This window comes from Polypterus senegalus, chromosome 6, assembly GCF_016835505.1.
Source record: "Polypterus senegalus isolate Bchr_013 chromosome 6, ASM1683550v1, whole genome shotgun sequence".
Lineage (NCBI taxonomy): Eukaryota > Metazoa > Chordata > Cladistia > Polypteriformes > Polypteridae > Polypterus > Polypterus senegalus.
The window spans coordinates 384,527-407,235 of record NC_053159.1 but is presented as its reverse complement, the minus strand read 5'-3'; the positions used below and the strand labels follow the sequence as shown (position 1 = coordinate 407,235).

At 54.9% G+C, this 22,709-nt stretch overlaps 1 protein-coding gene across 8 annotated transcripts in view; it reads left to right on the top strand.

Moving 5' to 3' along the window:
- The window catches only part of agap1 (ArfGAP with GTPase domain, ankyrin repeat and PH domain 1), a 165,016-nt gene that overhangs the window by 35,063 nt on the left and 107,244 nt on the right, over positions 1 to 22,709 (top strand). For 4 of the 8 annotated variants that reach the window (XM_039755132.1, XM_039755135.1, XM_039755137.1 and 1 more), the window contains exons 2-7: positions 8,689 to 8,747; positions 11,079 to 11,166; positions 12,575 to 12,589; positions 14,615 to 14,700; positions 15,459 to 15,600; positions 19,662 to 19,796. In XM_039755132.1, coding sequence (XP_039611066.1) covers positions 8,689 to 8,747; positions 11,079 to 11,166; positions 12,575 to 12,589; positions 14,615 to 14,700; positions 15,459 to 15,600; positions 19,662 to 19,796 — 525 coding nt within the window. The remainder of the gene's footprint in view (positions 1 to 8,688; positions 8,748 to 11,078; positions 11,167 to 12,574; positions 12,590 to 14,614; positions 14,701 to 15,458; positions 15,601 to 19,661; positions 19,797 to 22,709) is intronic. The other 4 variants (XM_039755134.1, XM_039755136.1, XM_039755139.1 and 1 more) reach the window with 2 other exon arrangements.

Genomic DNA, 22,709 nt, shown 5'->3' with positions numbered 1-22,709 from the left:
GCCTGCCCGCCCGACCTTCCAGGCATGGCTGCCACGTCGAGGGGCCCGCAGCCGTTGTGGCCCTCGGGGCATCTCGGCTCCTCTCCGCGCCCACATCATCTGATTACCCGTCAGTCCTCTTTACTGGCGGCCTCGGCGAGATCTTAGATAAGCTGAAGCTTCAGCCTGGCGAGGTGCCCTCATGGGTTAGCGGGTAGCAAAGTCCTACAAGAGGTCAGCTCCTGGTGCGATACCAGGAGTGGCAAAGTGGATGGGTTGAGACCACCGGGCAGCGGTGCCCATCTTGTCATCCCAGGTTCTCAAAGAGCGGGCAGCACTGGGCGTGAGGACAGAGAGAACATGCGGAGTTTGGCGCAGTGGCGTTCGAGGATGGGGTGTCTTGGCGCTTTTGCAGGGCGCTGGCACTGGCATGGGTGCGGAGTGCGGGCTGTTGTGAGCGCTGGTACTGCCAAGACCTGTGCCATCGCTGAGTGTTATATGTGTGGGCCTCTAGAGGGTGGCACTGGTTTTGTCACTTTGTTTTGAAGAAGCCCCCCGGGACCCCTTGACGATTGGCGTCGTCTCCTCGACTCGTTTCAGTTTTGCTGATGTCTGATTTTTGTGCGGATGCTTGTGACTTGTCCCCGGGGGTCCTCGCTCCGCCATGCTCTGTCGTGTTGGGGTCCCGTCCAGGGCCGGTGCCCGCCCTGAGTCTAATTCGGTCGAGGGGCCCCCTGTGAACCCAAAGCCGAAAGCTTCCATCACTGCCATGCCTCTTGATGCCCCTTGTGTCCCACAGCGCCATCCAAACCAGCCTGTCGGGTGGCCAGTACGGTCACAGCTGCTGTTTGTGTGGAGCTCCGGCAGGGGGCAGCGGTTGGTTGCCCTGGGACCCCCACAATGGGGGCACTTTGTTTTTTTCAGGGGACGAGCCTACAAAAGAAGGACTTCCTGCAGAAGTTGGCAGGCAGCGGGCACTCCCTTGGCCACATTTTTCATTGCTCCAGCAGTTGGCACCATTCCAGCAGTCTGTGCCTGGGAGACCCCCAGGCTCACTCGTCCCCTCTGAGCTGTCATCACGAATGCTTCGTCTCCAGGCGGTTGGTGTGTGCCAGTCGGTGGGTGCATGAGGGCAGGTGGGCACACTCAGCCATTCATGGATTTTAAGGTCCTCAATGCCCGGGCATCACTTGCTCCTGCAGGCAGTGCCCATCATCCCTCCACTGACTACCATTTGGGACACCATCCGATGTGCCCAGCTGTTGAATCTGTCATTGGTGGGCACACACACCACCTTGGCAATTACAGGAATGTGGTGTTTGATTTAAAAGGTGCTATATGAGGTTTTGTTGTAACCCCACCCCACCACACTGTGTGTCCTGTGCCAAGGTGCCCATTGGCACCTCTGAGGTCTCTGATTTTTATTTTCTGATATCTCCATCTCTGGTGTAATGTGGAGGTGGCATCAGTGACCCGGAGTCTGTCTGTCTGTCCCACTCAGTTGTCAGCCTCGTGCAGACTGGTGACACGAGGCACTCGGGAGGTTGCATCTGAGCAGGGCAAACTCCCATGAAAAATGTGAATGGACGGGACAGACGCAGTGCCAGACGTGAGAGCCTTAAGCGGGCACACTAGGATGGCGCTCTATGCAGCCTGAGCCTTTGTTTCATGTAGTGCCTTAATGGGCTGTGAGGGTGGGCAGTGTGGCCCCCTAGTGGCCAAGGCATTGACCATTTAAAATGGCGAGGCTCAGATGGTCTGTGTGACCCCAGTGACGGGCAGACTGGCCAGTGCTGTTATACAAGGTCACCAGGTCACTCGAGGGCGTGCATTGGAGGGACTGTTGGTGACAATGAGGGGGCAGGCAGTAGGAAAGCCTGCATGGGACAGATGGCCTGTCCAGGGCTGACCACTAATCTAATGGGCACTTGGATCCAGACTGACCACTAGGTGGGTGGGGGGCTTGCCACAAACTGTCGGGCAGATGGCCTGATGCCCACCGGCCGTTAACTGGATGCACAGATGGCTTCGTACTGACCACTAATTGGACAAATGAATTGAGAAAGATGGGCACTCGGCACACCGACTGGTAATCAGGCACAAGCTGACCACCGACACACCCGAGGGCCAGCAGACAGATGGCCAGGACATCATCTGTGTGGCACTGGACACAGTGTGGGTAGTGGATGGGTGACTGACATGGGCGAGCTGGCCAGTGTCCACCCCTACCGTCGAGGGTCTCTGAGTCGCAGTGTCCGGTCCGTGACTTTGTCCAAGCCGGGGTGCCCACAGTCACGTGTGACAATGTGTGACGCTCACTGCCATGCTGGGTCTTTCTGGTGGGTCATGTGTTCCCTCCCTTTGGTGACTTGGTCAACTGAGGTGGTCTTTAAACTGGACGGGCATCATGGTGGAGTAGTCAATAGAAAATAAGGTGGCAACCCCATGGTGCACTGGCATTGAACTGGGTGGACAACGCATGCCCGCCCAATGGGCAAACATGAAAGCCAGCGAGTGAGCATGTGTCTCTTGTCAGATGACAGATGGCACTTTGTAGCCCGAGGTGTCACTTTCCCGTTTTGATGATGCACAACCTGCCATGCCATCTGACAGATGCCCGGCACTTGCACCTTTGGCATTTGGTTAGGCTCCTCCTTGGTCAGGGCTCGATGTGCCCATTAAATGCCAGTCCTTTAGCTCCCCAGTCTGAAGCTGGGTGGCAGCTGAGGCTGTCATTACTGGGGAGCAGGTGTCGGTGACCTCCATGACATGGAGGAGGTGCGGTGTGCCTGCTGCCATCAGGTGGCTGACTTTTATAGAGCGCCTTTCACATTCAGCACTATACGTGAGCTCTCTAAAGGGCAAAAAAAAAATTCACATCAGTGGCATCTGTGCCACGCGGGCATGAGTGCTGATGTTCTGACAAAGTGAAGTTAATTGACACTAGTCATGGCACTATGACTCTTGGGTACAACTGCCACCAGCACACAGAGGTACTGTCACTATGTCCAGGTCACAGGCAGCCGAACCCCAAAAAGGATTTAAGTTGGTACATCACCAGGTAAGCCTGCCCGTGTCGAGCCGGGGGGCTGACAGCCGTGGTATGGCAACTGTCACCTATGAAAGATGAAAGTCAGTTGCACTGACCAATGAGGGCAGAGCATGGCACACCCTCCGCCCCATCATATAGCATCACTCTCTCCATCTCGCCAAGCCCGAGTGCCAACTGAGGCTGGGTTATGTTGCCAGCAGGCAGGGTGAGCTTACAGGGTAACCCAGTTTGGTGTTACAAATGTGTGCCTCACACCTGCGGTCCACCAAAGTTGGTGCCAGCCGGTATTTGCCATGCAGTTGAGACCCAACTGGCAGTTCCCAGTCAGAACTGGCTAAAGGCGCTATATAAATTAAGCCCATGACCCACATGCCCTGCTAACACTCTGCCTTTATATAGCGCCTTTCGTGCCCCGATACTCCTGTCTGATAACCTCTGGTGCCCAGCATGCAGCCCTGAGGTACACCAGTGGGTGGCACAGCCTGCATGCCCAGGTTCACCCTCCTCTTGTGCTTGGGGTGCAGAGCTGGCACATCTGTGTGGCCTTGTGACTTGCTGCCCGTCACGGCGGGCCCTCGGTCTTCAGTTGTAACTCAGGACTGTCACTTGGTGACCCTGGGTGGCTCCTCATTCATCACAACTCCAGTCCCGTCCTTTCATAAGACCGTGACAAACACACGAGGTGACAGAAAACAGGGACTCGGCGCTTGGGGTCCACTCACTGCTCTGGTCATCCTGATGACCGCCCTCAGCATGCCCTGGAGTGCCCGCTTGTGAAGGACCTCATTGGGGCACTCCCCGCCAATGCTCCAAATCGTCCATGTGGCCCCCACGTGAGGCGAGGTGACGTTTCTGGCCCGTGGCCACCCCTGCATTCTTGTCACCGTCTGCGTTGTGGTGAAACGCCAAGGAGAGCGTGGCCTGGCAAGGCCACCGGTTATAAATAAACTGAGCTTAACCGACGCGCCGCTGCCAAGCCAGAATCCAGCTGCCGCTTCGCCACCCTGTCATTTATCGCCGCTCTCGCCGCCTTTGTGCCTTTGCCCGTCCACAGCTGACCATGGCGGGGGAGGTCAAGGGGCTGCTGCTTTGGACTGAGCAAAGTGCCCATCTACATGGCACCTGTGTTTACAGCCATGTGGTGCCATGCTTGCCCATTTTGATTGTGGGTCTGCTGTTCATGAGGAGGTGGCAGTAGAACCTCTGGTGGGTGTCGCCATCCCTGTAAGTACCTTGAGCCGTCGCCAGCACCACCCTGCTTTCCAAGGGTCCCATCCAAGCTGACCATTGCGGAGTCTCCCCTCCATCGTGACTGACCATATGAGGGGCTGGGCGGTAGCAGGACGTGTTGTCACTGACCAGTCCTTTCCATTCTGTCCATCTCGATGCCCATCTGATGAACTTGTCTGGTGGTCTACCAAGTCAAATACCGATACCCTTAGGTGACAGGTAGGGGTGGTCTTTGAATCCGTGATGCTGCTGCTTGTTGTCCTGCAACAGATGGACAATTTGGGATCACCAGCCAACATCGGGACCTTCTCTCTTTCTCCCGATTCTTCCTTCCGGCGAACATCCACACTCCCCAACGCCATCTGTCGCCCTGCCTGAAGGAGTCACGTTGAGCTGGCGCTGCCATCGCTGCCACCAACTTCAAATGGTAGGAGATGAGAAGGTGGCCGACGGTAGTCTGCTGTGCCCTCAATGCTGAGAGATACAAAAGGCCTCTCTCTATATGAAAGCAGGAGGCGGCTGGTTTGGGGCGTTACGAAAGGCGCTATATAAGATGAGCTGCCACAGTGCGAGGGATTCACTATAGGGGCCGATGGACCTTTGGTCAGCGGTCAGTGTCCAGTTAGCACTGCCCAAATGCAGCTTTGCTTCAAGAATGAACCCACTGGCATCGGGTCAGTGTCAGTTCTCTGACTGGTCACTGGGTATGCGGGGCACTGGCACACCACTGAAAATCGAGAAGGAAACGGAGAACCTGCTGGAGCCACTCCTGACAGCTCAGGCACAAGGCAGGAAGACGCACTGGCTGGGAGGAATAACTGGGAGAATTGGGAATCGTCCATTAGGGTGAAGAGAGGGCAGTGGGGGGACAGGGATCAAGCAGAGTGCCACATCTGTGCCTCTTGCCACTCTTGGTTACCCCTGAAAGGCGCTATACACACAGTTGATGTTCGACTTTGGGATTATGCACTGAAAGGCGCTATACACACCGCCTTGTCTTGACTGTATATAGTGCCTTTCACACTGTGCCCGTGGGCTGACCCAGACCCCCCATCCTTCCCTGCACTTTGTTTTCCTCTCCAGTTGCCTTTGGTCGAATGCCAATGCCGATTTTTTTTTTTTTTTTCTCGTTCCTCAAGTCTGGGAGGCAGCAGGGCTGGTGAGCACGTCGGGTGCCCGGGCCGACTGTGACACTCTGGCAGCAACCACTTCCATGGCACCGGCTTGAGGTGTCTGTGCACGTGGCCACCGGGGCGCCCTTTGTCTCGCCCTTTTTAATAAATGGCCGAGATGGCAGCTCCGCCCCTTGATGGCAGGAGGCCCATCAGTTATGGTGGCAGCAGCGCGGCCCACCGGTGACGGCTTCGGGGTGTTTGCACAGGTGGAGACGCACAGCGGCGGCTCTCGCTCAGCAGGATTTGAGGGCCGCGCGTTCAAACCACGGAGCCGCCCTCTTTGTTTTCATGTCTGCTTTTGTGCCATATGGCCCTGGGCCCGTGCCCCCCAGATCGGTGCTGCCTCACACTGTTACTCTCGGGATGGCCCCTGCTGCCATGCAGTTTATAAGGGACAATGTGTCACATTTGGGAGCCCCGCCTGCTGCTTGGCCTGTCTGTCCTGCTTGGGCAGATTAGTGGACCGTTGTGACAGACGTCACGACTGGCGCCTTGCTCAGTGTTCTTTCTATAGAGCGCCTTTCACTCGAAAGCCCACCGTCAGATACCAGTTTCAGCCACAGCCCCTCTTGTTTGAGTTTGACTGCTCTCTTTGGTGTTGGACCCCCAGCTGCAGGCCCAGTAATGTCATCACAATTTAAACAGGAGCCTCAAAGGCCACCTTGGGTGGTGGGTTGTGTTACTGGACAGGTGGGATTTGGTGGACCCCTCAGAACTGTTAAAGTGGACTTTTGTCAGAAGTTGTTTACCTTTCAAGCCATCTTTGTCCACCGTGGCAGGGGGCAATGCAAGGAACAACGCTGGGGGGGGGGCATGAGTTCATCTCGGGACTATGGGGGGCGTCGGGGCCGGGAGGTGGGTATTTAGGGGGTCTGATGTTTGTGTGAGCAGCCAGTGGTGGCAGTGCAGAGAAGTTCTAACTGGCATGACCGAGCAGTGTGCCACGTATCCCGATAAGGGTGGGAGAAGTCGTTAATGTAGTGCCTTTCACATCTTCCTATTGTTCTGCTATATAGTGCCTTTCACATCTTCCTATTGTTCTGCTATATAGTGCCTTTTGACTCTCTTAGTAGTGTTAATATTGATTGTCATGTGCAATTCCTGAGGTCGTGTCAGATGACATGTCGGTGGCCTGAGAAACACAAAGGTCCAATGAGCCTGCCTTTAGTGTTGTATAGCGCCTTTCATGTCGTTCCTCTGCTGTCTTTTCTAGTGTCTTTCCTGCTATATAGCGCCTTTTTGTATCGCCTTTCACAACGGTTTCATTGTGTCCCTCATGTTTTTTTTGTTTCTGCCCATCCACCTGTCTGTCGCAGTGCTGATATTGGTGACATTTTTTTACTGTCGTGTCTGACATGCATGCCGGCTGTGGTGCCATGGTAAATAAGAACGGGTTAAAGGGCAGAGCTTCATTTAGTATCATATAGTGCCTTTCATATCGATCATCATCTCCACCTGTCTTTTCTGTCTCATGAATTCATATGGGGTCTTTCCTCCCTGTTATATAGCGCCTTTCACCTTCCTATTTTTCTGTGATATGCTGCCTTTTTATGTTTACCCACTGGCCTGGCACTGGTGCCCAGAGACCCAAGATTTCCCACTTTTACCAACTTGCCAAGCCACTGGTCATATAGCACCTTGCTCAGCCGATGCCCTGCTGTTCACAGCTCACATGGGGTCTTGGGGGTCTCCAGGTGGGGCTCGCCATGTGTCTCTTCAGCTGACTCTCCTCCAGATCTTTAATTCTGTTCCGTGCCTTGGAATACTAATATGTGATAATGAAAGGCGCTATATGGAATGCGCGTATTATTTGTTCACCGTGTCACCCTGGTAAGGCGTTGGCAGAACTGGCTGGCTGTGGATCTGAGAAGTGTAGGGGTGTTGGCTGAAACCGGTGGTCCGAGTATGTACGGACCATCAGCCTCCTTTCCGGCTCGTGCTCACCTTGGGGTCTTGCACAGCTGCAGACCACCTGAGGCTGTGTGCCCCCTTAGTAGAGGATGAGGTGCCCCCTAGTGCAGTGGCAGAAGAGGCTACCTTGGTCCCTTCACATGCCAGTCCTCTAGTGGCGCGAGGGTTCTGGGAAGCCACAATCTGCAGCCAGCCTTGCTGTTTCTCTGGCCTGGACCCCATGTCATGTGTTTGTAGCCTCAGTGCCCGTCTTGCCACCTTGGATCGTGGTAGGTCACTCGTCATTTTCTGAGTGGCCACTTTTTCTTTTTTTCCTCTTCACTCTGTGCGCTGGAAGTGAAACATCGGAATTGTCGCCGAGCAGAAGGAAGTCAAATGAAAAGCAGATTGAGCGCCAGCCGCCAGTTGCCAAGGCAACCACTTCTGTAAAGATGGCCTAGTTTGTGTGGCGCGGTGCAGCTCGGCTTGTCACTTTGTGCTCGGCCCTCTGGTGCTGCTTTGAGGAGCAGATGGCAGGACATGAAATATTCAGATCCAAATTATTCACACATGTAGGAACGTGCAGCCCGCTGGCGCGCCGCATTTGGGGATTGGCGTTAAAGAGGAGGCAACGGCCCGTCCACCCGTGAAAGTTGCCCGCTTGGACTCTAGTGAGCAGTGTGCTGCCAATCCGGCGTCTATGGCCTGCTGAGCTGACCACCATTATGATGCCCACAATAGGGCAAAGCCTGAAGCAAATGCCTTCCCTGTAGGGGACGCCACTTGTAATTGAGCACCCCTGCATGCCAAAGCCAAACCGTGAATGCCAAGGTTGCGGGTCGGTAATTTTCTATTGGTTCTACTGCCAGCCTCCTGTGTAAGGTGCTATGTAAAGCAGACTGACCGCATGTCTGCTCGTTGGTTTGTTTCTTGATGATGGCAGTGGTGCCAACCATTTGTCCCTATTGCCATCCATCAGTGCCAGCTGTGTCATTAGGGTTAGATGGCCAGGCCACTCCCTGCATGACCCCCGAGGTCCTTCCACAGTTTCAGTGCTATTTTATAACCCCTGTGCTCGTGTCCTTCTGCCACCGGTCTGTGACCCTCAGGGACCCGTGGAGTCACACGTGACCTGGCAATGTGGCTCGGGCATCATAGCTGTTGGCATGGACCCCCACGACTGCCCTCTGGCCTCGAGGGTCATTTTACAGGACTGCTTGGTGTGGACACGCTGGCACTAATCCTGGAGGGCCCCCAGTGTGACATCTCCTGGGTTGGCACTTTTGTTCAGAGGCTCCTCGTCTGCTGGCAGTGTGGGTGGTTCACTTTCTCAACCTCGTCTCTCTCTCTTGTGTTTTTCAGATGCCTTCGTGAACAGCCAGGAGTGGACGCTGAGCCGCTCGGTGCCCGAGCTCAAAGTGGTGAGTAGTGTGCATGGCCGCACCATGCTCTGGACTGAGGGGGCACTCCAGCTCTCTAAAGTGCCACGGCGCCAGGTCTGAGCGGTGTGTGGTCCCATTGGCATCTTGTCATCATCTTGTGCATCTGGTTGGTGGCAGAGTTGGTACCTGAGTAGAGGTCTTGTGATGCTTCCCGTGTCCCTGTGATGTGATCGGGCACCTCTGGGCTTTTTTTGCTCCAGGCTGGCATGTTGCTGTCATCCTCCACATGTCTTTGCCCACTTCGTTCCAATATTCGCCTTCTGTTTACCTCAGTTGGCACTTTGATTGTTTTGATAGGAAATGTCAGCACATCAGTAGTAGAACCTGAAATTGGCTGTGCCGCCTGTGCCCATGCAGCAAGTGCCATGCCAGTTCATACAGCCGTCACTCCAGTTTTGGGGGCACCTGTTCCCCGATGTATTTCAGTAAGCCTGATAAAGATGCCCGTAGCCCACTACCAGCCCAGCATCTTGATTTTTTTGTCTTTCTGGCAGTCGGGCTGGCATGGCACTCTGATGAGGACAAACAAACAAATAAAGAAAGAAATAAACAAGTCGCAGACACCCAACCTTCCATTTGGGCAGGAAGTGCAAGCCCCCGTTAGGCTAAAGGGTGGTGAAGTGGAAGTGCTGCCAGTTTCTGTGTCCCTGTATGTAGTGGGGCCACTGTAGGGTCTGAAGTGTCACTTTACCCAGAGGGGCGCTATATAAGCTCAAGTCACAGACCTCCCACACCCATGGCACAAAGCCATCAAAATGCCAGCTCCGTTACCTGTGTATGCCCACCTGTGGGACTGGCCTACAGGATGGAGCAGATAGAACTTAGCAGGACGTGTCACCCTTGGTCACTGCTCCAGTCCACAAGAACGGGCATCAGGACAAAGGAGTGGCTGTTGGGTCAGACTGCCAGGAGGGTGAGTACAAAGGGGGGGGGTTACCTTAGAGAGTGGGAGGGGCAAATGGGCATTGAGGGGCCTCTTGAAAGTCAGCCTGTAGGAGCGAGTATCAATGTGCCAGGTGGGTGAAACACGAGAGCTCAGCTCACCCACTGCCTAGATGCCCACCTGCAAGCTCTGGAGTTTGTGCCAATCTGACAAGATTGGGCAGAGTAGTTGTTTTTAAGGTGGCTCATGGGCATATGGCTGTCATTTGCTGCCATCTGCTCAGTTGGCATAGTCCTCACCCATCTAATGCCCTCTTGAGACCTCCAGCATTCCACTGCCTTGTCATCTTTGATGCCCGGTTACAGATCAGTTTATTCTTTGGCCAGTCCTCAGCGGGTCCAAGAGCCTTTGGCAGGCAAGCCCCTGGCATCTGAACTGCAGTGGTCTCTAGAGGCTGGCAGGTGTCCACACTGGGGCCCAGCATTAGCTACATTACAGTAAGACTTGCCCCCAGTTGTGCCCGCCCAGCCAAATTGACTCTGCCCCGCCTATACTTCAGTGTCCACGCCCACTGCTCACATGACCCAGTAGTTGTTCGGGCCCCGCCCATTACTCACGTGTCCACGCCTACTGTTCACCTGTGGTCACACCCACATGCCTTGGCATCTTTACTTATCGTGAAATGCAGCATGGCAGAGACTCGGCTCCAGCGGTGCCCAGCCTGCCTGCTGTCTTGGTGCTCGGTGTATTCTTTCCAAGTGAAAGTGCTGCTCTGTGCCCACTGGGTCCTCCTTTTGCAGACTCCACTTTGAGCACTTGATGTCTTTTCTTCTCATCTTGGCTCGCCACCCATCCCGACTTTCCGGCGTTTTCTTTCCTTGCGGGCCGAATGTGTTTGTAATTTGCAGCCTGTGGGTTCCGATTGCCTCGGAAATGCGTGGCACGTGTGATTGGAGGAAGTGACTGGCGTTTAGCTTGAGGAGCTGTGGCAGCAGCACAGTGCCACCCTCGGGCTGTTAAAATGAGGGGCGGGGCACTCAGGTCTACCTCCATGGTGACGATGTGCTGAGCCACTTCTGCCCCCTACAGGCTGGACTGTGAGGACATTGTGTGGTTAATTTTCTCAGCCCAGTCAGATGCTTGGTCGATTTCCTGCCCACCTTTTGCCGTTTGTCCTGGGGCACCTCTAGCAGAGAACCCTCAATGGGCACAGGATGGCATCAAGGCTGCTCCAAAGGCTTCTGCCGAAAGGACTACCCTGCCTTGCCTCATGCCCACCGATATCTTAGGCTAGGACAGAATGGCGGGTAGATGGACAATTGTGGGCTCTCGGACGATGTTGGGGTGCGGTGCCAGATGAGCCCCTGAGCAGCCTGGCATCAGAGTTCTCCTTCTTGGTTTTCATGTTTTTTTTTTTTTTGTTTCAGGGCATTGTGGGTAACCTGGCCAGCGGTAAGTCTGCCCTGGTTCATCGATACCTAACTGGCACCTACGTGCAAGAAGAGTCTCCAGAAGGTATGTGTGCTTATAGGGATGCTGTGCCCATCTCCTTAACCTATGCTAAATAAGTGGATGCCCCTTATGAAGAGCCACATACAGCAATACCAAGCTGTCTGTTATAAAATGCCAGTTTAAGTTCTCATGAGGGTGCTGCCCAGCTTGGTGGCATTGGAATGAACAGCTTCTTGGCCGGGTACTGTGCCATGGCTATGACTTGACTTCCTCCCACTGGCATATTCCTGAGAAGGGCATGGCCACTTGCTGTGTATGTGTTGTCCACTGGCGTGCTCGTGGCATTAGGTGCATATTGTTTATAGCGCCCTGCAGCACCACAGTGGTTGAGAGCAGGGCAAAGTGCGACTGGCTGGGCACACGCTGCCATCCAGTCACTCTCCTTCTGCTCATTCCATAGCTGACGAGGCGAGTGGGGAGCCAACCTCTTTGAAGGCTGGCGACATTTAGTTTGGATGAGACAAGAAGGGTGGCACTTGTGAGCGGGGCCTGGCATCGGGACTTGAAGGGCACCGTCCGGCTCTCTCATTTCGAGTTTGTAGATCAGTCTCAGTCCAGATTGGCATAGGTGCCCAGGGCTGCCCTTCCTGGTGGCCGACACTTGCTGGTTCTTAGTGGAGTGCCCGCTAGTGGGCAGTGCTTGATTGAATCACATCATCATCTGGTGGACTCCTCGAGGTGCAGTGCCCGCCTCCTTGCCTCGATGGATGTGTCTGTGGCTTCTTTGCTTCGGCTCTGTGCTGCTCTCATTGCCCCCGCTGCCCTGGAGCGATGCCAGTGTGGTGACTAAATGCTACGTTTCTTAAAATACTTCATGAGAGCCAAGTTAAAAAAGAGACTCTTTGAACCCGATGGAGGCGGGTCGGCGCTCGATGGCCTTGGCCGTTTCAGGAATCTCGACGTTGTCATGTGCCACAGTGAGTGCCCACTGAGAGACGAGACCACGTGCGTTGGTGTAAATGTGTCATGTCTTAGTGGGTGTCCCACGGTGCCCCATGAGTGTGGTGGGCGAGGGGCTTGAAAAATAAGTTCCCAGGAGGCTGGCATCCTGGTGGCAGCTTGAGCTGGTAATGCCCTTCAGTGTGCCCAACGCATTTGTTGCATTACACATAGAGCTGTGTGGTGAATGTGACCACTTGAGGGGCTGCATGAGGTGACTGTGTTGTCCTTGGTTGGCATTGTGCCCAAAGGTGACGTGAGCGGTCAGATGGCACTTGAAAGGCTTTATGTGTCTCCAGCTGGTGATGGTGGTCACTTTGGTCGTCGTCTCCTAAAGGTGAGTCCCTCTCCGCTCAGCCGCCGTTTGCCCTGGGGGTGGGTGGGGTCCAGTCTGATGCCCACAGCCTGCCAGTCTCACTCCTGTTTTAACTCCTCTCCTCTCTCCCTTCTTTTTTGGCTGAACACTTTTCAGCAGACATGGATGCAGGTGAGTGTGGTCAGGGTGCCGGCGCCAGCTCCTCGTGGGCACCGGCCGCCCGTCTCTCTGTGTCACCCCTTTAGCAGGAGCTGGGCTCTGAGTGGCCTGGCCTCCCATGTCTGTCGTCTTGTCCCCATGTCTGTTGTCACCTGTCAGTCCTGACTAAACCCCAGCGTCTGTCTGCCATCATGTCATCTAAAACGGACTCGAGGGGCCGCCGTGCCCTTTGTGTCTCTCTTTAGTTGGTGACTCCCGCGTCCATCATCTGCATGAAGTTCCTCGTGTGATTAATGCCAACCTGCCGCACCACCTGGCTCTCCTTAGTACGACCAGGGCTTGCCACCAGCAGCGGTGGGCAGGGGTGTTGTTAGGGGTTCTTTTCTCATCTGCAGGCCCAGATGCCAGCTCCTGCACCTCCCACCAGCCCCTGGGGTCATGCCCCCCAGTCAGCCTCTGGGCACTTGAGGTGACAACCTCCACCCAATCAGCCTGTGCTCGCTCAGGAAGTGCACAAGGACACATCAGCCCCACCTTAGTCCCTTACGTCGATGGTGGCAGTGGTGTTCCTGCGCCCAGTTGTGCCCAGCTGCTCTCCCAGCTCAGGTTCTGTCCTCTTTGTTCCTCTGCCACCCTACATAGTTTTGTACACAGACCCTTGGTGCCCATCACTGTGCCCTGGTAGCTTGTTGCTGGCTTAACCACTTGCCTCCTGGAATGCCACCAGTAAACCTGGCACAGTGCACTCCACAAGTAAACCTGTCCTATAGTGCCTTACATGTCAGCAGCACTCGCTGAGGGTCCCAAAGGCTTCTGGGGTTAGCGCCGCCCCGCATGTTGGGATTCCGCCTGGGAATTTCAGGCGAGCAGCGGTGGGTTTGTCTCCGTGCCAGCGGCCGCTTCCTTCTGGCTCGGGCACGGCTCTGTTGGATGTGACCGTCTGGCAGCAGCTGCTCTCTGATTGGTCTGCTGCTCGCCCGCCTTGTGCTTTGCACTCGGGCTGTGGGCCTCGCTGCTGTTTGGCAGTTGCCAGTTGCACGCAGAAGGTGGCGCCACATGAAACATTTGCTCTGCACTGGCTTGTGGCCACGGGTTCAAGTCCTGCCACCGTCACTGTGTGACCCTGAGGGAGCTCCAGCTGCCAACTAATCTAGTCGTGGAAATGAAGGTGCCTTGGAATGGTGGGCTCGATGATTAGTGGTGCCCCTTAATCACTTTGCCATAGCGGGTGAGATGGGCAGCATCGACTTCTGGTGGTCCAGGCTCTCTGGAGCAGTCTTTGTCTCTCCATTGTGCCCTGAGCCCACCAGCGGTGTCAAGCTAAGTGCCTGGTGAGCCGCGCTGGCAGCTCGGTCACTTTCTTCATTATTTTCATTGAGCCAGCAGGACCAGGTGCCCAGTGTGGCACCCGTGCTTTAAGTAAAGTGAGGCAACACCCAGGCAGGTGCAAAGGTGCTGTATGAGGCATTGAAAGATGGAGGGCGCTATAAATTGCAGATGGGCATGAAGCGCATGGGCCAACTTACAAAGAAATTGAAGGCGCTATAATTGACAACTCTGACTTAAGACCCCTCATGCACACACCTGGCTTACTGGCACCGTGCCACTAGGGGCCACTACTGCTCCACACAAAGCATTGTGGGTGTGAATGGGCACACATGACAGGTGACCCCTGGCGTCTCCAGTGAGGGAGCGTGGAGCTCCATGATGGTCAGGCTCATAGAGCAGGCAACAAGAAGGGCACACTTGGGCACTGTGCACCCGGCCTGGCCCATGGCACGAGCTCCCATATGTGTCTGTGCCACATCGTCCCTCCCAAATCACACGGGCGGATTTCAGTCGGGCGCTCATCTTCACCCAGCACATCCATGTCTTCATTTTGTCCACATGACCCCATCTGTGCTCCCTACTGGATAAGGTGGGTTGCTGAGCAGTGACTGGGCTGAGACCACTGGCTTTATGACCTCAGTCAGCTCTCAGCGGCTCCCCTGCCAGGCCACGCTGGCTGCCCTCTCACCCTGTTCTTCATCGTGACAGGTGGCCGCTTCAAGAAGGAGATCGTGGTGGACGGCCAGAGCTACCTGCTGCTGATCAGAGATGAAGGAGGCCCTCCGGAGGCACAGGTGAGTACTGCACGGGGGCGTCTTGGTGCCCGCCTGTGGGGGTCCACATGTCATGCGCTGCTGGTGTTGTGTGGTTGTGCCAGGCTCGGTCACCTGTGTCCTTTTTGGGTGTCTTTTGCTTTCAGCTGGCAGATTGTTTGTTTATGGCGCACTGTCGCCCTCGTGTGGAAAGAGGCTTGAAGTGCAGGTTGAAATCCCAGCCTGGACTCCATTGCAATAAAAGGCGCTTTAGAAAATGGAGCGCCTGTGCTGATGAGCCTCTGAGGCAGCATTCTGAACTTCTTTTTATAGCGCCTTTCACAATAGGCTCTGTCACACTGGAAGTGGGCAGCAGGGCGCAGCCATTACATTGGCCAACACAGTGGAGTGGCATTAGTGGCCAGCCATCGTCTTTGCATTTCACTACCCCTTCAAAGAGGTGCCATGTGCAGACCTCATGCTGTGGCACTTCAAGGGGCAGAAATCCGTGTTGAGCCCATCTGTGCGAGGTGCCATATACAGAGCCAGGGCGCCTGTTGTGATGACGAGTAGTTCAACATCCCCACCTGGGGCATGCATGCAGTGGAGGGTCACTTTCCTTTATGGTGCCCAGAGGCCGAGCAACTGTCCTCGTTTTGTCCCCGAGGATCCCAGAGGCTGCCGATTACGGTGGGCCTGTCCACCCGCCGGCCGGCGCTTTTGTTAGTCCCTTTGTGTTTCGTCTTCCGTTGCTGTCCCTGTCACCGCTGACCTCTCTCTCTTCTCTCTTTGGTCCTCAGTTTGCCCTGTGGGTGGACGCCGTCATCTTCGTCTTCAGCCTGGAGGACGAGAACAGCTTCCTGACCGTCTACAACTACTACAGCCGCCTGGCCAACTACCGCAACACGGCCGAGATCCCGATGCTGCTGGTGGGCACGCAGGGTAAGCGGCACCTTTGTGTCTCAGCAGGACGCCATCCAGCCTGAGCTGAGTGAGTGTTAAAGGGTCATCGGCACGGCCACTTGAGTGGGTCTGCAGGGTCAAGAAGAGGCAGAAACCCACCCTGCACAGTCGCCTGCCCGCTGCCAGGTGGCGTTCTGTTACGGACCCTGTCCACTTGCTGTCACGACCTTTGGTTAGGTTTAGGTGCCCAGATCAGGAGGCTGTGATGGTGGGCGATGGAGGGCACAGGTTTAGATCCTACCGGTGACTCCGACTTGTCTGTCATGGTGTTCACCGTGGAGGGCGCTATATAAACACGGCAGAGATCATTCAATCATAGGTGATTGGCACAATTTGATACCCTCCGTGAGTGCCACCTTAGAGTTTAGAGGACATCACAGGTGGAGACCCCTTGTGGCAAGCGCCCTCTGCTGCATCAGGTGGGTAGCAAGCCAGGTTCAAAGTTCAAAGTGCCAGTCTGTTACATGGCTGCAGGCAGGTGACATCACATGGTGGCCATCAAACCCCCCAGCCTGTGATTTATAATCCAGCTGTAGCCAATAAGTGGCACACTGCCTTCCTTTGACTGACTGACTGAGTGCCCTAGCCACCAGTGGGGGTCCACAGTGACATAACCTGAAGTGGGATCCCATAGTCATCAGATGGCATTTGGCCCACTTTACTGATGGTGAATCCCCTTGTTGAGGGCAGACCACTTTATTTGGTGGGTGTCAACACTAAGTTTAGCACTGCCACCACTTCCACATATAAAGTGCCAACTTGTCATGTGGGCACCAGCACGGGTCACGTGAGTCCACAATGGCAAGCTGCCAAGCTGTAGGGTGGCATGGACAAAGCCGAGGCCATTCAACCCACCCACTTTGCCACTCTGCCACTTTGTTGTTTTTGTTTGCCCTCAGATTGAAAGGACCCCTTGTGGCCTGTCAGACCCATCTGTGACACACAGCGAACAAGTCCCGTGTGACGCACCCACATGTCATCATTAGCAGTGAGGCTTACATTCGTGGTGGGCCCATTGGTCCTTTGCCAGTGCCCTCGCTTGGTCATTAGTCCACTGATGTACATCCACAAGGGCATCATGCCACCTCAGACTATGCCCTCTTTAGTGAGTGCCAGGAATGCCAGCCACTCCCATGTTCAGAATATCAAAGTCACCCCAAGGTGAGACGCGTGGATGGAGGTGTCCGGCTTGGGTGTCAAAGCCCCCGTGTGGCAGCAGCTGTGGCACTGGCTCGGAGGCTCCCTCTGGTGGTGAAAGTGCCTAACAGTGCCCTTTGTAGCTGTGGCCAAGCTGATTGGCTGTTGCTTTGTTTTTTTTTTCTTCACCATTTAATTGAAAATCAAAAGTCTAAGTGGCAGAGGTGCCAAAGTGGGCAGGACTCGGGAGGCATGGTCAGTCAAAGTCAAGATGCGGGTTCTAGTCCTGCTGTGCCCGCTGTTGGTGTTGAGTTTGCGTGTTCTCTGGTCAGGCCTGCCACTCGGTTTGTGGTTGCTGGCTGTCACAGCTTGAATGAGGGGGTTCATAAAATGGAGGGCGAGCTCAGTGTGCCTTGAACAAGAAAAAGGGACGGTGACGTGAAGTGACATTGTGGATAAAGGCAACAGTGGCCCCTTTAAGGTGATGGCAATACCAGCGCTCTGTGCTGCCCTGAGCTTCTCCAGAACACTCCACACAGTATGGTGTCCCTTGTGTCTCTGAAAGGCGCCATATGAAATGAAGTGGCCCACCATGTGTCCCCAGGTCAGTTAAGATGTCCTCCTTCTATGTCATGAATAACGTGACAAGTTCTTAGGGCGCTGCCAACTGCTTACTTGGAATGTCTCATCATGCCAGTCTGCCACCACCAGTTGGCTTTATATAGCACCTCTCATCATGGTGGACCCTGCACTGTTAAGGAGAGCGGTGTGCCATCCTAGAAGAAATCCCACAAGAGCATTGCCAACTGCCAGTTGCTGAACCCGCTGCTACATTAAAGATAGTAAACCTCACTGCCAGGTCAGGTGACTCTCAAGTGGTGGTAGGGACTTGTGACACTGACACCATGACCACTGGTTGGGGGGCTGGGGGACATTGCACTCAGTGACTTTGCAGATATAGGAGGGAATGTCACCAGTGACTCTCAGTGGGCCTGCAGGTTTGGGTTCAAGTTCAGTGCTATGAGACCCACTTTCTGCCACACATGGTGCCCCCCTTGACTTACCAAGGACCTCTGTGGCTCTAATGGCACTTGCCTTTAAATGACCACAGCACTCGCCCCCCAAGATGGCCGCAGATCCCAAGTCCTCCTCCAGTTCTGTGTTTGACTGCTAAGTACCGAATGTGTCCACTAGGTGTCACCCTTCATTCTCTTTACACGTCTGCTTTGGTGCCCGCATTGTGATGCTGGGTACAAGCACATGGGCACAGGTTCAGATGCCCTCCCTCCCCGCTGACGCCAAGCGGCCAGTCGTGTTCACTGCAGAAGGAGCTTCATTAAACCAAGGAAGGCCGACTGCTGCCCGCTTGTCACAGGTAAATGTCTGCCACATAACAAAATGGTTCTTTACAGGTGATCAGTGTGGCTGCAGAAGGCACTAAACTGGCACATTCGATGCATGGCAAGGCCATATTTAGTGCTAATACCAATTCAAAGTATGTGGTGTGGACACTGGCAGGTAAATCACTTGGTGTTTTGTCAAAAGGGGGCACACCCTACACTTGAAAGTCCAGTTCCTTCATCAGCAGGGGTCACGTCGGACCACAGTGACATGAAGGGGGACACGCTGGGCTCAGGATGGCGTGGCCCTGTTGGGGATGCCATACAGTGAACAGGGGCCATTTGCCTGGCATTGCCAATCAGGTGTCTTTAGTTATCAGGTAGTGGTGGGCTTGTGCACCTTCATTGTTTTTGTTTTGAAGTCTATCAGGCCCATCTATGGCACACCAAGACCACGTTGAGCTGGCATCCTGGTATACAGTGGCAGTCTGTTGTGTGGGCACGCAAACTGAGTTTGTGTAGAGTTGCAGTCATTTAAAGGTTGTAGTGTAGTGGACCCCCACCACAGGACCGGCCCCTGTCCCAAGTAGTCGTCGTCGTCATCGTTGTCTGTGTTTGACTGCATTACCAGATGTACCCACTAGATGGCAGTGTAACACCATGCTTTCCTGCTACAGTTCCAGGCGCTGGAGTGCCCACCGTATTGGGCTTAACTGACCAGGCTGGTCGTGTCCACAGCATCTAAATCAAAGCCAGTGACCCTTGAGGTTTGTGTGAGTGTGGAATCACCCAAGTGACCCCACTGCTCAGACCCCTTTGCTGGTGTTCAGGTCATATTTGTAAATGTCACCGTTGTCCCTCCATTACTGAAATGAAAGGACGAAGAACGTGAAGTAAGAGCCCACCGAGGTTGGCCTGTCCATCTGTGCAGTTTCTGACTGGCCCACTCCGTTCACAATTCTCAGGACCAGAGCCCACCTTGGCAGCACTGAGCACAGGGCATAAATTGGTCTAGGAGGGGCTGCCAGCCCATTTTTGTGCCCACCGACGGGGCTCCTGTGACTCCGACACACAGAGACATGGAGTGGGGTTTGAACCCAGGACTCCAGAGGTGTGAGGCAGCAGCGCTAACCAGCAGAGGAGCAGGGTGCCCACCAGAGGGCACAGTCCATGTGGTTGTCCCATGGCAGGGTGTACGCCAGGTAGTAAAACTCTTGGGTGTGATGCTAGTGAGGCCACGTCTGAGCAGGTGTGACCAAATGGTGTGCCCTTGTAGGCATGGGGGCGCTTGACTGGCTGGCATGGTGGACATCATGGGCTCTGTGCAGTTGGCCTGGGCAGGGAGATGTGAGGCAAGAGGCAAATCCAAACCTCAGGGAAGGTGGACATGAAGCTCACATGGTACCCAGCCTGATTTTACTTGGCATCCTGAGTGACACAAACATGCCACGCACAGCAGATGTCTCAAAGATTCACCTTCATGCCAGTGGGCCAGCGATGACTCTTTGGGATGTTTGCCATGTCCTTTTGGACTCCTTTGATATTTCGTTCTTTTCTTTGCAGATGCCATCAGCTCCACCAACCCTCGGGTTATCGATGATGCCAAAGCCCGAAAGCTGTCCAACGATCTCAAGCGATGCACCTATTATGAGACGTGTGCCACCTACGGGCTCAACGTGGAGCGGGTCTTCCAGGACGGTAAGCTGCTTTGCACCCATTGAAATGTGGTCCGCTATGTGTGGGTACTGAAATCCACCACTGAGGATGGATGTGCAGTGCCCATCCAGAGGGTCACATGTCATGGTGCCCATGTCTGTTTTGTGCCACTTGGAGTTTTAAGAAGTTCAGCTCCAGTCGCCGTCACCTTCTCCACCAGCCTGCGATCCTCTGTGGTACCCAGCCTAGGGTTGGCACCGACTGGCACACTCTTGGCCCTTTTTTAGTCAGGTCTTGGCAACATCATTAAAAAAGGTGTCACTTAAGGGTCCTAACTGTAACAGGTGCCAGGACCTCGCATCCTCACCACATCAAGCGCCATGTCAGAGGTCCTCTTAGTGGGCACTGGGTGGCGCCATTAATACAGTCTCTTTAAATCCACTCAGCTCTGTGGCACCCTGCAGTGAATGACATTGTGTTGCACAGTTCCCTGGCAATGTTGCAAACTGAGATGGATGCCACTGGGTTAGACTTGCCAAGCACACAGAGGTGGGCACTTGGGTAGCTCATGGTAGCTGTAAATCACCTGCCCTTACCTGGCATGTCTGCAGTGTGCCAGGTGGATCATTTATATGTGCCTATTTGATCACTTTAGAACCCGCTTATCCAGTTGTCAGGGTTCTGATTGGTGGTGCCCACCTTGGCAGGAATCAGCTCATCAGTGAAGATTAGATTAAAACACGTTGTGGCACAGTGGGCAGTGTGAAGGACAAGCAGAGTGTGGTCTCTCTCTGTGCCCTGTTGCCCCCCCTAACTGTTTGCTGCACTGCGACTGCCTATAGCATGCTGAGCCCACCCTTGTGAGCCACTGGCACTGTGTAAGACTGCCATGGATTTGGTAAAATGTCATCATGATGAGCCAATCGGTGGACAAGTGGCTGCTGAAATCTTAGGAGGGTCCGGCCTGGGCATCTGCAGTTTCAGCTGTCCTCTGCTCCTTGTCATTTGTCAGCAGATTCAGGACCACCAGAAAGTCTCCGGCCTCGCCTCAGAGTTGGTACATTGCAGTGGCCACTAGGGGGAGCTGTTGCACTGTTTGTATCTGCCGGCTGATCACGAGTTAGAACAGTGCAGTAATAGAGAGGATGTATAGCGCCTTTCAGTGCTGGGCAGAGGCATGAGGAGCCCACCAGTCACCCTGGCAGTGTCTGGAAGAGGTGGAGCGGGTATCTCCTGTCCACTCCAGCATGTCGCCATGGAAGCTCCTTGCGCTTTTTACTCCTATTTGGGCAGCGCAGTCGGGGGCAGCAGACCATCCAACGTGAGCCCAGGTGGGCCGTCTGATGCGAGTTCGGGGCGCTTGGCCTCTCTGCTGTGCCATGGAGACGTGTGCCCAAGTGAAGGGGGTCATGTCATGTGTACCCCCTCCACTGCCCTTTGACCTTTCCTGTGATGTTGTGACCGGCTGCCCTCCACGTTTGCCGTTGTTCTGCTTGGTTGCTTGGTGGCTCTGCCCACTGTGAAGGAGCTATATGAGATGGAGCTGGGCAGGCTGTTGGCATGAGGCGGCCTTGTCATTGGTGTCTCCTCAAGTGCCACTGTCACCGGCCTGTGTCCAGCGCCTCATTGTGGTTCATCGTCGTGTTTTTGGGTCGGTGACCGCGGGCCGCACACACACACACACAGAGACCACATGGCGGCGCGTGTGTGGCGTGGTGCTCGGAGGCTCGGGCACTGATTGCTCCTGACGCTGTCTCCTCGCGTTTCTCATGGCCTTCTCCCAATTAGTCACGTGGCTATTAATTATCCGCTGTGGTGGACGCCACTGATGAGCCCCCGCTGATTGTTTTAATGCGTCGTGTCGCCGCCTGCAGCGCTGTGTGTGTGCCCGCCTGCCCGCCATCATGCTCTTCTCCTCGCCGCCTGCCCTCTCGTGCTTACTGACCTCTGACCTGTGGGGGTCCGGCCTTCCCTGGCCAGTCTCTTCATCTGTGAATTGTGATCTGTGCCCCCTGATGGCTGCTGCCCAGGGCTGACGTGGCCACTGGCATTCATTTGGCTCCTGCCCATTGTTGGCGGCCACTGACCTGTGACTGGACACGTTGCGCCCTGCAATGTTCCTCTCACAAACCTAAGATGACCACCTTTAGTAGGCGCATCTTTAGTAGCCCCTCATAGTGAGTGTGCCCATCTGGGGTTGGCTCCTGCTTTGTGCCCACTTACTAAAGTCGACCAAGGGGAACTGCCCACTCGGACTCAAAGTGAAGGGGCCCTGAGTGGTCAGGTGGCTCAGCCGACAGCAAGAAAGCAGGTGCCCGTTTAATACCATCCATTAGGGCACCCCTGGCATTGGATGTGAACAGAGTGAGTGGGGGTAATTGTGCAGCATGGCACTGACCTCTGTTTGCCCACTTTCTAGACCCCCTGCCAAGTGTGGCCAAGGTGCTGCTGCGCTTGACACCCTGAGGTGCCTCCCAGCGGATCAGACTTAAAGGAGACCAGAGTGGCGTTCGCTGTGAAAGGCGCTATATAAGACCCATCCCGGCCGTGTGCGACTCGTAATCCTCCCATGTGTGGATACTTAAGTTCTCCATGTGGGTGAAAGGTGCTGTCACTGTACCAGTGTGGTGTCCTCAACCCAGGGCCACTGGGCAGGCATCAGGCCAGGGTTCAAGCCCTGTGTGAAGTGGGCATGAGCAGACGTGAAGAATATAGCGCCTTGCATGGTGACGGCAGTGCTAGCCCTGTCGCTGGGCATTGTGCTGGTCAGTATGGCGAGTGTGTCCATGCTTGGGGGTGGCAGAGGACCGCAATGGGCACTCTTGTGGGCTGAATGCCCTCAGTACCCGCATGCGGTGCCCGCGTTTCGCCGTGAACTTTTCTTTGTCTTTATTCCATTTGCTGCTGTGGTGTTTCAGCCTGCAGAGGGCGCCGGTGCCGTGCGCTCCGTTCACG